Genomic DNA, 12,859 nt, shown 5'->3' with positions numbered 1-12,859 from the left:
CTGCCGGCGTCGGGAGGTGGGGACCCGCGGCCAGGTACGTGCCGAGCCGCTGTCCGTGAGTCCCGGGGGGCCGCCCGGCGCCCCCGGCTCCGAGAGGGCCCCGCCCGGGGGCTCCAGGTCCCCAACGGCGATCGCGGCCCCGCGGGCCTCAGTGTCCGCGTCCGAGCAGTGGGGCGGCGCCTCTGCGCCCGGGGGCCCCGGCCCCGCTCCCCGCAGCGCCCCTCCGCGCGGCCTCCTGCGGCGGCGCCCCCCGCGCCCCGGGCCGGGCCGGCCCCCCCAGCGCCGGCCCCCCGCGCCCCGCGCCCGCCGGGCAGGGAAGATGGCGCCCGTGCCGCCAGGACCGGGGCGCCGCGCACCTGCGGGGGGTCGGAGCGGCCTCGCTGCGGGGCGCGGGGGGGCGGACCCGCGCGGCCGCCGCCCGCACCTGCCCTCGCCGCCGCGCAGGTGCCGGGCGGGGCGGGCGCCCCTTGTTGTGTAAACCCGCGCCCCGCGCAGCCCCGCCCGGCCGGCCTGGGGGGCTCGGCTGGCCGCACGCGGGGGCGCCGCGACCCCCGGGCCCATCGCTTCGCCGGCCGCGCCCGGGCCGGGGGTCGGTCCCGCCGCCGCCCGACGTTCCTCCTGCTCCGGGGCCGCGCCCGCGGGGCTGCCGGGCGCTCGGGCGCGTCCTGCGCCCTGGACGCGGGGCCGGGCCGGGCGGCCCCAGCTGCAGGAGGCCAGCGCAGCCCGGAACCTTCTGGACGCGGAGCCGAGCGCAGACCCCGGACCCGCGTCTCCTCTGCTGTCCTCGACCCGCCCCCTCCGCGCAGCGGGGCTCGCGGGGGCCCCCACCCGGGGCGTCGGGCGTCGCGCGCCCGGGCGCTGGCGGCTGCGGGTGCCGTGGCCGGCGTGACCCCCTCTCTCTGCTGCTTTGTGGCCAGGCCGGAGCGGCCCCTTTTGGTGCTCGCTGGCCCGGTCTTGGGGTTCCTCCCCGAGGGGTGTGTGTGGAGGCAGGAGCTGGGGTGCTGTTGTGCTGCTCTGGCTCCGGGATTTGGGGGTTTCCCGCCGTCCTCCGACCCTCGGGGTCACCGGGCTGCTGCAGGCTGGCTTGTCTGTGGCTCTCCAGCCTGGCCCCCAGGCGGTGCCCGTGTTGTGTTTCCTCGGTGCCGGCTCAGAGTGTCTCGGGAAGGCTGGCTTTCAGGGTGCGAACTTTCGGCCTGTGCCTCTGAAGGTTCACCTGGAAACCCTTCTAAGATGACGGTTTCGTTTTGTTCAGGTTCTTTGTTCCTGGTAGAAGAACCGGCAGGGGTGTTTCTGCGAGCCTCGGGACACTGTCGGGTCTCCGTGGGCAGCGTGAGGCCTGGCAGGAGAGGGAGATGACAAGGGGAACCCACCCTGCTGCTGTCAGACTCGGCATCCTTGGCAGCTCAGTTGCTCCCTCCTCTGAGCAGCCTTCCCTGACTGCCTCCCTCCAGGCCCAGGGATCTTCTCTCTCCTTGTCCACCGTTTCCTCTGTGCTGGAGCCTTATTTTAGCATCTCGGGATGTCTCAGTCTGAACTCCCACCTCGGTGCTCCCTCCGGGTGAGGCTAGCCTGCAGCTTCACGAGGACAGGAGAGCCAAATGCCAGGTTCACAGGGGTACCCCAGCCCCGGCCACAGCCGGGCACACTGGGCAGAAGGCGGGTGGAGGCTGCAGGCTGGTTCCGCATCACAAGTCGTCGTGGGGAGTAGGTACGAAGCTGGGAGCAGCCAGGGCGCCAGGGAAAGTGCTGGCCGGCGCCTGGGGAAGTCTGTCCTCCCTGGCTCTCCTCCTCTTCTCCCCTCTCCCTGGAAAGCATCCTGTAGACAACTGATGGTTTCTGACTCCTCCGCTGGGGTGGCGGCTCCCCTGAGGGTCCTGCTGTTTTTCTCTCTGCTCAGAACAATCCCAAGATGTTTCGAGGAAGTCGCCGGCACGCTCGGGGCTGGCGCTGCGGCCACCAGGAAGCCTGCGGTGCGCAGCCGCTGCCCATCCCTTTGTCCTGCCACCGCCCGGCCAGGTCGGCCCCGGGAGAAATACGGGCCATAAGCAAATGAGCCTCCAGCGCCTGTTGGCCGGAGCAGGCAGGAGCGAGAGGGCACCCGGCGGCTCGGGGAGGGCAGCTCATTTTCCTAGTGTCAATATTAGGATGTGACAACTCCAAACACCCGCTGGGCCTTGCTGGCCACCACATGGGAAACCTGTTTTTCTGGAGGAGGAAAAGTCCCCGGGGCGGGCCACCTGGCCAAGAGGAAGGGCGAGCACAGGGCAGGGGAGAAGCCCGCCTGGCCGCCTGGGGAGGGCAGGTCAGCCGACAGTCAAGGACCCCCGCCCCCCGAGAGTTTTGTGTGTCTGTGCCTTGGAGCCCAGAAGAGGCTCCGTCCCCACCGGGGTTCCCTGCATACAGACAGCGCTGGGCCAGGAGACCCCCGGTCCGACTGCAGCGGCCAGCACGATGGGCCTCCAGGCTTCCTGAACTCCCATTAGCGAGCACTTGCTGTATACCATGCCGGCAGCATCTGCTTCCCTCCCGGGCCACCCTGCCTGCTGGGCTCCCCAAAGGCTACGCTGTGTGTCCAGCCCCAGGAAGTGCCTGTCTGGGGGGAACTCTGCACCGCCCTCCCCCACCCTCAACAGCGGCTCCATCCCGGGTCCATCCGGGGTCTCTGTCCGCTGGGAGCTCTGGCAGACAGAGACAGACAGGTAAACATTTAATGAGACCAGAATGGGCTAAGTGCCCGACCCAGGTCTGTTTACCCAAGGTGCGGGGACAATGCAGATGAGGAGCAATTAATTCTGTCCTGGCAGGAGCGAGAAGGAAGGAGGTGGGTTCTGGGCCAGGCCTGCGGCTGGAGCAGGTCCCCCGAGCCGGCAGGGGTGGGGCGGCCTACAGCAGGGAGGGTGTAAAGTGGGGTTGTGGGTGTGAAACGGGGTAAGCCTGGACTGAGGGAGTCTGGGCGCCATAGGCCTGAGGACTTTGTCCTGGGGAGGAAGGAGGAGCCCCTAGGGTGGTGAGGGGTGGTGAGGGGCTTGTTTTACTTACTCAGAACTGACTTTCAATGTAGTCTTCCCAAGGTTAAAAGCTACACCCTCAGGGACAGCCGGGCAGCCTGTCCTTTCCGCTGGCGATAGCAAGGGGGTGGAGGGGTCCCTTCTTGCTGTCCACGAGGACTAGGGACCCCTAGTCCCTACCACCAAGGGAATGTCACCTTCTGGGGTCTCCTGGCCCTGTGTCCCCAGAAGTCTTATGTTCACATCACGTAGCACACACTGGGGGGGCGGGGCTCCCACAACACGACTTCTGGATGCTCAAGTCCAAGGTCAGGGCCCACACACTTGGGGGGATGCTCGCCGGGACTTTTCAGAAGAGCTCCCCACTTAGCAGCTGCGCGCCCCCCATGGGCACGGCAGTAGGTGCTCAGCTAAGAAGCAGCTTCTGGAGCAGCTCAGGGGTTTCAGGCTGATTTCAGCGCCCGCGTCAGGAGAATGACTAACTGTTCTGCCCCCGCTGCGGGGCCCGGGAGAGGTTCCGTCTACGTCGTGCCCCTCGGCACCTTGTCTGGGCCTGCGTGCACGGGGAGATGCGGTACCCACCCATCGGCCGGTGTCTCTCCCAGAGAGCTGTCTCTCCCAGAGAGCTGCCGGCCGGGCCTGGAGGGGAGGTCTGGTTCTCACCCCAGGGCAAGCGCAGAGAGGAGCGTGTGGGCTGCGGGCGGCCTCGGGGCGCTGGGCATCGCAGATGTGGCATCTTCAGTCCTCAGGGCAACCCTGAGTTGGGTCCCTGTGGTTATCCGTGTGCATTTGTACAAATGGGGGCTCAGAGAAGTGCCCTGCCCGGGTCAGCCCCACAAGGTCTCCTGAGTCAGCAAATGTCTTGACTCCTGGGGCGTGGGGTGAGGAAAGAGGCTGAGCCGCGGAAGCGATGGATGGCGCCGAGACTTCAGAATCCGCGAGAAAGCCCGTCCGGTCCTCCGTGCTTGTCCGTCCCCCGCGGGCCCCGGGTCCTCTCCATGCTGCCAGCCTGGCACATCCCTTCCGGAGGGCAGAGAAGCACATAACCAGCGCAGCGTCAGGTGGTTCTTGGGCCGTCACCCCTCACAGCTGGTGCCTGCTGTGCCCTCGCTGCAGACCCGCCGGCCGACCGTGGAGAAGGGGTGCGGGCCTCGCCTCCTGCTTCGTGCCCACCTCCCAGCCGACCCAGGAGGCCTGGGGCCCAGCCTGCCTCCCACCTCAGCGCCCCCGCCACGCCTTGCCCGAGAGTGTGTGCCCCCCCCCACCCCCGCCGAGTCCAAGTCAGGACACATTGGTGTCCAGCGGGCCTCTCTGACAAGTGTCCTCAGAGTTGGGGGGCTGGGTTTCATCCTTGGGTGTGTGACACTCTTCAGTGTTTTAAGCCTCAGTTTCCTCACCTGAAAGGGGGGTCTAGCGCCCCCAACCTGCGTGCACACGATGTTTTACTTCAGTGTTCATGCCGGCCGCTTGCCTTGAGCGCAGGGCCTCAGCGAGCCCCGGCAATGCCCCCGCGGCCCCCAGCAGCTTCCACCCGCGGTTGAATTCACAGTGGACGCTGGCATTGCCGATCTCGGAGCAAGACTTGTCAGTTGTCAAAGCTGCTGTGGGAGCCCAGAGGGGGTGGCGTGGTGGGCGGCGGGGTGACGTGCCTGAGTTTCGGTGCTCAGCCCTCCCGGCCCCATCTGTGAAATGGGCAAACAGGCTCCTCCTCCCGCGGGGTTAGACTCAGCAGAGCGTGGAGAGCTTTGTGCCAGGGCCCGGAGTGGGCAGCCGAAGCCCAGCCCACCCCCACCCCAGGCGCCTTGGGTGGATCCGGGAGGACCTGTGCCCTTTCAGGGTGGGGGCCTGCGGGGCAGGTGGGGTACCAGGTGTGGGCGGCCGGGGCTCAGGGGTGCCAGCTGCGCCCTCCCACCCCTCCAGGTAAATTTCCAGTTTTGTTTTGCTTTAGGTAAATTTTGGATTTTCCCTTTTCTGTCTCCCGCTTCCGTTCTAGCCCCCCGCCCCCTTTATTTCTCCATTTCTTTCGGGAAGTGGACCCCACCCAGCGGCCGGCCTGGCTCAGACAAGCGGGTTTAGGTTCCTGTGGGGCTGGAGCAGGGCTTCCCTGCCGGGCGGGCCAGGCCAGGGGGGAGGCGCCTGATTCCTGAAATCTTCACTGGACACAGTCAGCCTTTGACTCCCGCATCAGCGGCTGCAGCATTCACAGCCTCAAGCGCTTACAGCCTCCGGTAAACATCTCCAGTAAACAGGCTCCCCCAGTAAACAGGCCCCCCCAGAGGCGCTTGTTTGTCTGCTTTATGGCTACACTCAGGGCAACACAGTTGCCACTGCGGCCCCTGCGGCCCCCCGCTGTGTCCCTGCAGCACCTCCAGGCCCTGCTGCTCTTCTGGGCTCCCAGGGACCTGCAGGGCTTGCAGGTCACACGCGTTTATAGATGATGACGTGGGGTTGGCCCAGATCCGGAGCGTGAGGGTGACAGAACAGGAGGCCAAGCTGAGGCCGGCTGTTCTCCCACCGAGCCCGCGGGGGTCCTTGTGGCCGTGGGGGCGGCTCTCTGCACAGATGTGAGATTTGCATTCTGACCCCTGGGGGCGAGATGGGGCTCCTGGCTGGTTTTTCCACTGGGCGGGTCGGATGAGGGTGTGGGCTGGGCCAGGCTGGGGACCCAGAGCTCCTCTGCTTTCCTTTCACCAAAGGAAGGTTTTTAGCTACTTTTTGCAAATCTGCTGGGAAGAAAATAGATGCTGAAGCCAGTCCCTGCTCCTGGCTCTGCAGCTGCAGCAACCTCAGGGCTTGCCTTTTTTTGAGTCATTCGACAAACAAGCATCTACCTGTGCCGGTAGCAGAGGTTAAGGAGAACAGCAGCTCCTGTTTGTTGCCCGCTGGCACGTAGCGGGGATGCTCTCCCTGGGCCTCACAACAGCCCTGTGGAATAGTGTCCTCGCTCGGGAGGAGACTCGAGGCTCAGAGAGGTTAATCAGCTTTCCCAAGGACACCGAGCAGCCAAGCTCTAGACCAGCACCAACACAGAGGCAGCAAGGGCGAGGAGGGAGCAGAGACAGGCCACAGCAGGGCCCTGCCTAATTCGGGAGGTTAGTGCCAGAGCTGAGCTCTGCAGGGACGGACTGGAATGAGGCAGTCAGAGGCGGAGGCTGGCCACCAGCGGGCACTGCTCGTGCAAAACCCTGGAGGAGGCTGCACGCGTCCCGACAACCCACAGAACCATGCTCTTGAGGGTGGCGGGGGCATGGGGGTTGCCAGGTCTGAGGCCGGGAGACGCCTGCGGGAGGCAGTGGGGGTGGCTCGCTTTCAGGGGACAGGCAGTGGACAGAGCGGTGACAGGCCTGATGGGAGCTGCTGCGTGGAGATCCCTAGGAGAGCCCAGCTGAAGGTGGCCCCCGTGGGCGCCCCAGGCTGGTGGGGCAGCTCCCCGGACCCTGCTGTCCCCTCTGTGAGTGAGCCCACCAGACCTAGAGTCCCCAGGCCAGCCCGGCCTGGCAGAGGTTGGTCTAAGAACAGCCCGTCGGCACTTGGGGCCCGGATGCCAGGGTTACGCGGGGCACTGAATGTGCTGAGCCACGCCTGGGCGCTGACCATGGCTGCTGCTCACACAGCGGCTGGGCTTGGGACAGGCGGTCGGGGCTGGTTCTTACTGGGGAAAGGTTGCCGCTAGCTCAGGGCCATTATCCGTTAGCCCCGTTTCACAGACAAGACGGTGCTTTGGCCCAAGATGGCGCACGAGTGAGCGGTGGGCTAGGACGATAACCCGCCGGCCCCTGGCATCTTGAAGGTCCCTGCAGGAGACCAGGCTCAGGAGCAGGCAAACCCTTGGGGGAGCGGGATGTCGTCCAGGCTAGCTCAGACGGGGCGGTCAAGCGGGGGGGCGGGGAACCCACAGAGCTCAATCTGCTGGGCAGCCCCCCACTGCCCCACGCCTGGAGCTGCTCAGACACACTCGCCCCCACCCCAATCTGGAGGAGCTGCCGGTGGTCAGTGAGCTGCACTCCCCCCACTCGGCACGTCTGGGGCTGGCTGCTAAGGGATGCCGGACAGGGGGCCCGGTGAGGCTCGGGACCCGCCCTCCTGCTGGGAGGGACACAGGGGTGAGCCCCCTGTGGAGGTGCAGTGTGGGGGTGAGGACTGGAGGGGAAGGGGGCAGGGAGGCGGATGCAAATGCCAGCTGGGGCTGCTTTCCCAGGGAAATGGCCATTTGCATAGCTGCCCGGCCCCCTAGGGCCTGGGGCTCCTTCTGGGCTCCTCAAGGTCCCGCAACACCAGCACACACTCCACAGCCGCACGAGCGTCTGCTTGGAAGCGGCCTCCGTTCACCTGCACGCGTCCGGAGCTGGCGTTTGTGCCTCTAAGCCTTCCACCCCGTTAGGGTTCCCGGCCCGGAGCCTCCCTCCTGCCTGGTCGCTCACCCACAGACGGGCCGGCCTCTCTGGCCGCCTGAGCGGGGGGAGCCTCCCCGGGCGCTGGCCTCCACTGGCCTCCGGCCTGCGCCTCACGTGAACCATCTTCCTTTGCGCTCAGCTGAAAGGGTCCAGGCTCCGCTGGTGCCGGCGTCCGGCGCCGCGGTTGGGTCTTCCGGAGCGTTCCTCTGACTCGCGCAGACTCACCCACGGCGACTTTGGCTCGCTTGAGTCCATCTGACGTCCTCCTGCTAGTTTGCCGGGCAGAGCCTTCCCCACGCTCCCCGCCCTGGGCTTAACCAGTGGACGCAGAGGCCGGCGGAAGCGGTGCAGGCGGCAGGGCCGGGTCAGCGGGCCGGGGGCAGGTGGGCGGCTGCAGCCCACGCGTGGCTCGTCATCAGGCTTTTTCTGAAGTGCTGTTAAGTTACTTGAAGTTGCAGGTGGTTCTGGTTTCACCGGGTCGCTGCTAAGTGCTGCCAGGTGTTCCCGGAGTCAGTGTGATGTGTTCCACCCCCCCCCACACACACACCTGTGTTGGGTATTTCACAGCTTTCCTGGGTGCTAGAAATGCCTCCTTGACCCTCCCAGTATGTGGGCCTGAGGCTTTGAGCCCTTGGCCTGTGGGGGCAGCACCCCACCCCCGCTCAGGTGCGCCCTCACCCACAAGTGGGAGCTGCTACCTCCTCACCCACAAGTGGGAGCTGCTACCTCCAGGCCCCGGGGGACGGGGGGGGGGGGGGGGGGGGGGGGGGGTGGCGGGTGGCTTATGTCCGGCCCAGGGCAGCGTGGCCCTCGTGGCCCTGTTTGCATGTCTGACTGCCCGCCTCCTGTGGGCTGTTCTTCACACGGGGCGGGCGTCAGCCCACATCGGCTGCAAAGGCCTCTGTTTCCTCCTAGGAAACCGAAACAGCCATCTCTCCCTGAGACTGAGGTCCTGGGCATCTTATCTCTCTAGAACAAAGCTGTCCTTATGCGTCTCCCTGCTCAAAGGCCAGCGTGCCCTGGACTCCCAGCTACCTGTCCACACCCCAGCTGACATCATTGTGAGCCTGGCTCCCTGACTGCGTAATTGGGGTGCAGGGTGGCATATGACCTGTTTAGACTCAGCTGGAGGTACCTGGAGGTCAAGTCGCGGCCTTGGCCCTGCGGCCCCTCCGTCCGCCTTGCGGGCATTCCCAGCCCCTCCCTGAGGTTCTTGTCCCAGCCGGGCGCCTGCGGGCTCCCTGGGCTCCCTGCCGCAGAGGTCAATCCCCTTCAGGGATGAAGGCGAGTCCCAGCCGGAGAGCCAGGAGGCTGGGGTGCTATCCCTTCTCCCAGCTGCCCCCTGCAGGCTGAGGGGCTAAACGAGAGAACGGAAGAGACGGGCAGCTCAGTGCAGGCAAGGGAGGGGGAGCAGAAGTTAAGAAAAACGGTGGCTGGAGTCCGAGGGCGTGAGTGGCCGATGCTCGGGCGCGGCCCTACACAAAGCCCTTGAGGAGAGAACCCTCGTGGTCCCCCGGCAGCCGGAGGGGTGGGGGGGGGCTGGCAGCCAGGATGCCGCAGCGTCCAGCAGCTGCCGGGGCCTTCGGATCCAGAGCCGCGTTAGTCCTCAGAGGCTGCTGGCACAGGGCAGGGCGAATCCTGGCATGCCAGGTCACAGGACCCGCCCCGCGACCCCAGTGGTGGCGGGAACCGGGCTGCTGGGACTGTGCCCCGCGACAGGAAGCCTGTCTGCGAGGAGCAGCGAACTCCGTGAACCGTGATTTGAATAAACGGGTTTTATTTTGCTGAGGCGATGGGCAGGTGGCGGCTTGTGGTTTTGCAGTTGCTCAGCAGAGCCCTCAGAGGACCCAGCGCCCTACTGTGCTCTGCGGCCGGGGCAAGTTGGTGATGCCTGTGCTCAGCTCCTCACTCTCGTGAAATGGCCGCTGTAGTGCCAGCCCTCACGCCGGTGTCCGAGGCAGCAGGAGAGCTTCCCGCGCTCTTCTTGTTGCTTTCCAGCCCCCGTGAGCCCTGATTGACCACACAACCGCCCCTACACGTGCGGGGTGCCACACGCCCGCCCCTACACGTGCGGGGTGCCGGGAAGGCGAGGAGCAACTTGCTCACCCCAAGAAGGAATTCTCTTTGCCAGGAGCCGGCGCCTGGGGAGGTGGGCATGAGGTGCAGTGCCGGGGGCGGGCGCTCTGAACCGTGGGCCGTGTGCGTGCATGTTTAGCAGAAAGACCAGGCTGGGGGGGTCCCGCTGGGAGTCGGGGTGCGGTTGACTTTTCTCTTTTTCTGGGTTTGCTTTCTTTGCTCAAGGGGAGCAGCGGACGCCAGATGCGGGCGTGTCCAGAGGCAGCGGCGAGGAGCCTGCTCCCCGGGCGCCCGGCCCACCCCGCTCTGGGCCCAGTCGCCTGGGCCTCTCAGCCTGGCTGCCGGCCTCCGGGGGGCCGGGGCCGGAGCTCTTCCGTTTAGACTGGTTTTATGTCACAAAGAGGCGAGGGCCCTTCGCTCCGGACTGCAGAGAGGTAGCCCTGAACGGAGGCGCGGGCCCTGCGCGGGGCCTGGAGCGGTGCCCGCTTTAGCAGAGGCAGAGAGTGGACTGGGGCGGGGCAGGTAGGAGGCTTGTGAGGGCCCCGGAGTGCGAGGCTCTGGGCGTCTCACCAGGCTGTGCTTTCTCCCCAGAGAAGACATGTCTCGAGTGGGACCCGTCTCCAGGAGCCTCTTCTTGGACAGCCTCCTGTATGAGCAGGCCCCCGAAGCTCTGGGGGTACCCGGCATGACCGACGTCATGGAGTCCAGCGACCCCGAGTCGTCCCCTGGCAGGTGGGTCCCTGTGGCTGGGGAGGCGGCCTCAGGCATGGCGCCGGCCCTGGCTGTTAGGGCAGCAAGCATGGAATCTACCCAGGGTCAGCCCCATGCTTCTGGATGCTTCTCTCCTGCCTCAGGCTTCGCTTAGGCATCAGATCCTGGACTGGGGGCTGGGAGGGTGTTAGGGCTGCAACCCCCCTACTCCCATGGGGACCCCTTCGGGAACCTCAGCTCGGGTGGTGTTCGCCGGAGGTCCTGCAGCGTGTGGGCCAGCCTGCCCGCCCCAGCCCCCCATCCGCACCCCTATCTCCTGGAAGGGAGCCCAGCCCTGGGGCAGACAGGGCAGGTGGCCGGGGCTCTTAGGCCGAGAGGCTGCCGGCCTGGGACTTCCCGCGAGCTGCCTCGTCACCGGCCTGGAATGTGTGGGCAGCCCTCAGAGCAGATGCCCGGGAGGGCAAGCTGGAAGGGCGGCGGCTGGGACTGGAAGTGGGTGGGGCACGTGTGGTCTCCACTGCCCTCAGAGACCCTGCTTATTGGGGGTGGGGGGGCCAGAGGGGCCTGTTAACCCTCCTTTCTGAAAGGGGTGATGACAACAGAGGTGGTTTCAGGAGGGGGGACCAGGGAATAGGTCCCAGAGCCCCTCAGCCCCGAGGAGCAGGGCAGGTTGAGACCCCTGTGCGAAGCCAGCCAGGGGGCTCAGTCCCCCACCCGCCCGGCCCCGTCACCCACCTTTCCCATCAAGCCCACGGCTGGGTGGGGTGACCTTTCCTGGAATTCTCCAGAGCATCCGTGCCCCTTGGGGGGAAGGGAGAGTATCTTCTGGGTGAAGGCTCAGACCCATCCAGGAGCTCCCCGCTCCAGCAGGGGGCCGGGCAGGTGCCCCGGGCACACGGGCAGGTGAGTCTCGGGAATGGCCTGCGACTGGACCTCGCCGGCTTTTCCCGGAGCTCAGGGGAGTGAGCAGAGGGGCCTGCGGAGGCTCCCTGCCCTGCCCTCGCAAGCGCTGCCTGTGTTGCCCCAACCTGTGCCCTCCCCCAGGGACAGCAGCCCTGACGACGTGGCCATGCGGCTGGCTTTCATCGGGGACGAGATGGAAGTGAGGTGGACGCTGCCGCGCATCGCCGAGCTGCCTGGGATGGCGGTGCACAGGTGACCGGCCGGAGGGGGCTCCGCTCCCAGGCAGACCCGCCCCGGGGCCCCCCGCCCTGCTTTCCTGGCCCAGGCGAAAGCCTGAGGTGGACCCGAGCCCCTTCTTCCCTCAGCAAGCCAAGATAGTCGCCTTCCAGAAGGGCCTTGACTTTCGGTGACAGGAAATGCTGAGCGGGCTCCCGGGACGCCCTGGGCAGGGCCTTCTGCTGGGGGGCTGGGGGTGCGCTCCCTGTCGGGTGACTCGGCTTCCTGATTTGCAGAGCTCCCTGCAGTTTTGTAGAGCAACACAGAATTGCTCTAGGTGGGGAGGCCAGAGGAAGGGTGACGGGGTCTCGTGGGCCCCAAGGGAGGCAGCCTGCCTCTGGGGAGTCCGGGCCTCCATCCAAACGGCCCTCTGCAGGGAGGACCCTCTCCTTTGGACCGGACCTGGGCCTGCGGGCAGCGGGCACTTTCCAGGACAGCGGGCGGGCAGTGGAGGGGGAGACCCCCGGGGGAAGCACCCCGGGCAGGGGGCTGCGGGGCGGCCGTGGGCGGGAGGGGACAGGTCACAGCTGTTGCCGAAAACAAAGGCCATCTCCGCCCCGTTCCTGCGTGGTGACCTTACCCGCCCGCCCCGGTTGTCTCGCAGCCTGACCTTCACATACAACCAGACAGGCCTGAGGGGCGTTTTTAGAAGTTTCATCAGTGGCCTCGCTAACCTCAGGGAGAACATAAGGTTCTGGAGCTTCTTGATCTTCAGGGACAGGGTAAGAGCCTTGAGATTTCCTGACTTCGACACCCACCCCGGCCCCGGCAGCTGCGGAACAGCTGCTGCACAGGCAACCCTGGCCGGTTGCCTCAGACCCCACCACTCCCTCTTGTCTTTCCTTGCCCCTTCCCCGGCCCCCAAAGCCTGGGGGTTGAGTCCTGATCTGCTGGCTGCCTGGGGAACCCTTGCGTGCCCAGAGGGCGCTGCCTGCTCCCGCGCCACGCCTGGGCTGCCCTTCGCCAGCACCAGCAGGGCCTTCCTCAGGCAGGCGGGCGGCTTCCTCCCTCCCTCTCCTCCCTCCCTCGGGGCTGAGGCCGCTCCCGAGCAGCTTCCCCGGGCTCCGGGCTCCGTCTCCTCTCCCCGGGCTCCGTCTCCTCTCCCCGTCTCCTCTCCCCGGCCACCGGATTGTCCCTCCCGACCTCTAAGCCTGGGCCCCAGCAGACTAGCCTCCGGGCGGGGGCCTTCCCTTTTCCCCACGGCTCATCTTTCTGGTCACCTCCCCCCAGATCCCTGCAGCTGCAGTGTCCTCCCTCGCCACATCTGCGGGGACCCGCCCTCGCCCCCCCATGCCTGTGTCCGCTGGGCGCCCGGGAAGTGAGCCGGAGGCTGAGCGCTTCCCGCGGGTGTCACCCTCTCCCCGCTCCGCAGGTGCCCGGGCTCCGGGGCCGCGAGCTGGTGCTGTCCATGCTGCTGCTGCTGCTCTGCTGGGGGCTCTACGTCCTGCAGTGACGCCCACGCGGCGTGGGGGGCGGGGCTGGCCCCCTCCC

The 12,859-nt window shown here is 66.8% G+C and overlaps 1 protein-coding gene across 1 annotated transcript; it reads left to right on the top strand.

The window, feature by feature from the left end:
• BIK (BCL2 interacting killer) lies at positions 1-12,839 on the top strand. The gene is made up of 5 exons (XM_037513416.2): positions 1-34; positions 10,070-10,210; positions 11,234-11,344; positions 11,973-12,090; positions 12,741-12,839. Exons 2-5 carry the CDS (start codon positions 10,077-10,079, stop codon positions 12,819-12,821), a joined length of 444 nt encoding a protein of 147 aa, XP_037369313.1. The 5' UTR covers positions 1-34; positions 10,070-10,076; the 3' UTR covers positions 12,822-12,839.
• Positions 12,840-12,859: the final 20 nt, after the last annotated feature.

This window comes from Talpa occidentalis, unplaced genomic scaffold, assembly GCF_014898055.3.
Source record: "Talpa occidentalis isolate TD23 unplaced genomic scaffold, MPIMG_talOcc4v2.1 talOcc4.16, whole genome shotgun sequence".
NCBI classification, from domain to species: domain Eukaryota; kingdom Metazoa; phylum Chordata; class Mammalia; order Eulipotyphla; family Talpidae; genus Talpa; species Talpa occidentalis.
The sequence above is the reverse complement of the archived record's forward strand: the minus strand, read 5'-3'. Positions and strand labels throughout refer to the sequence as shown.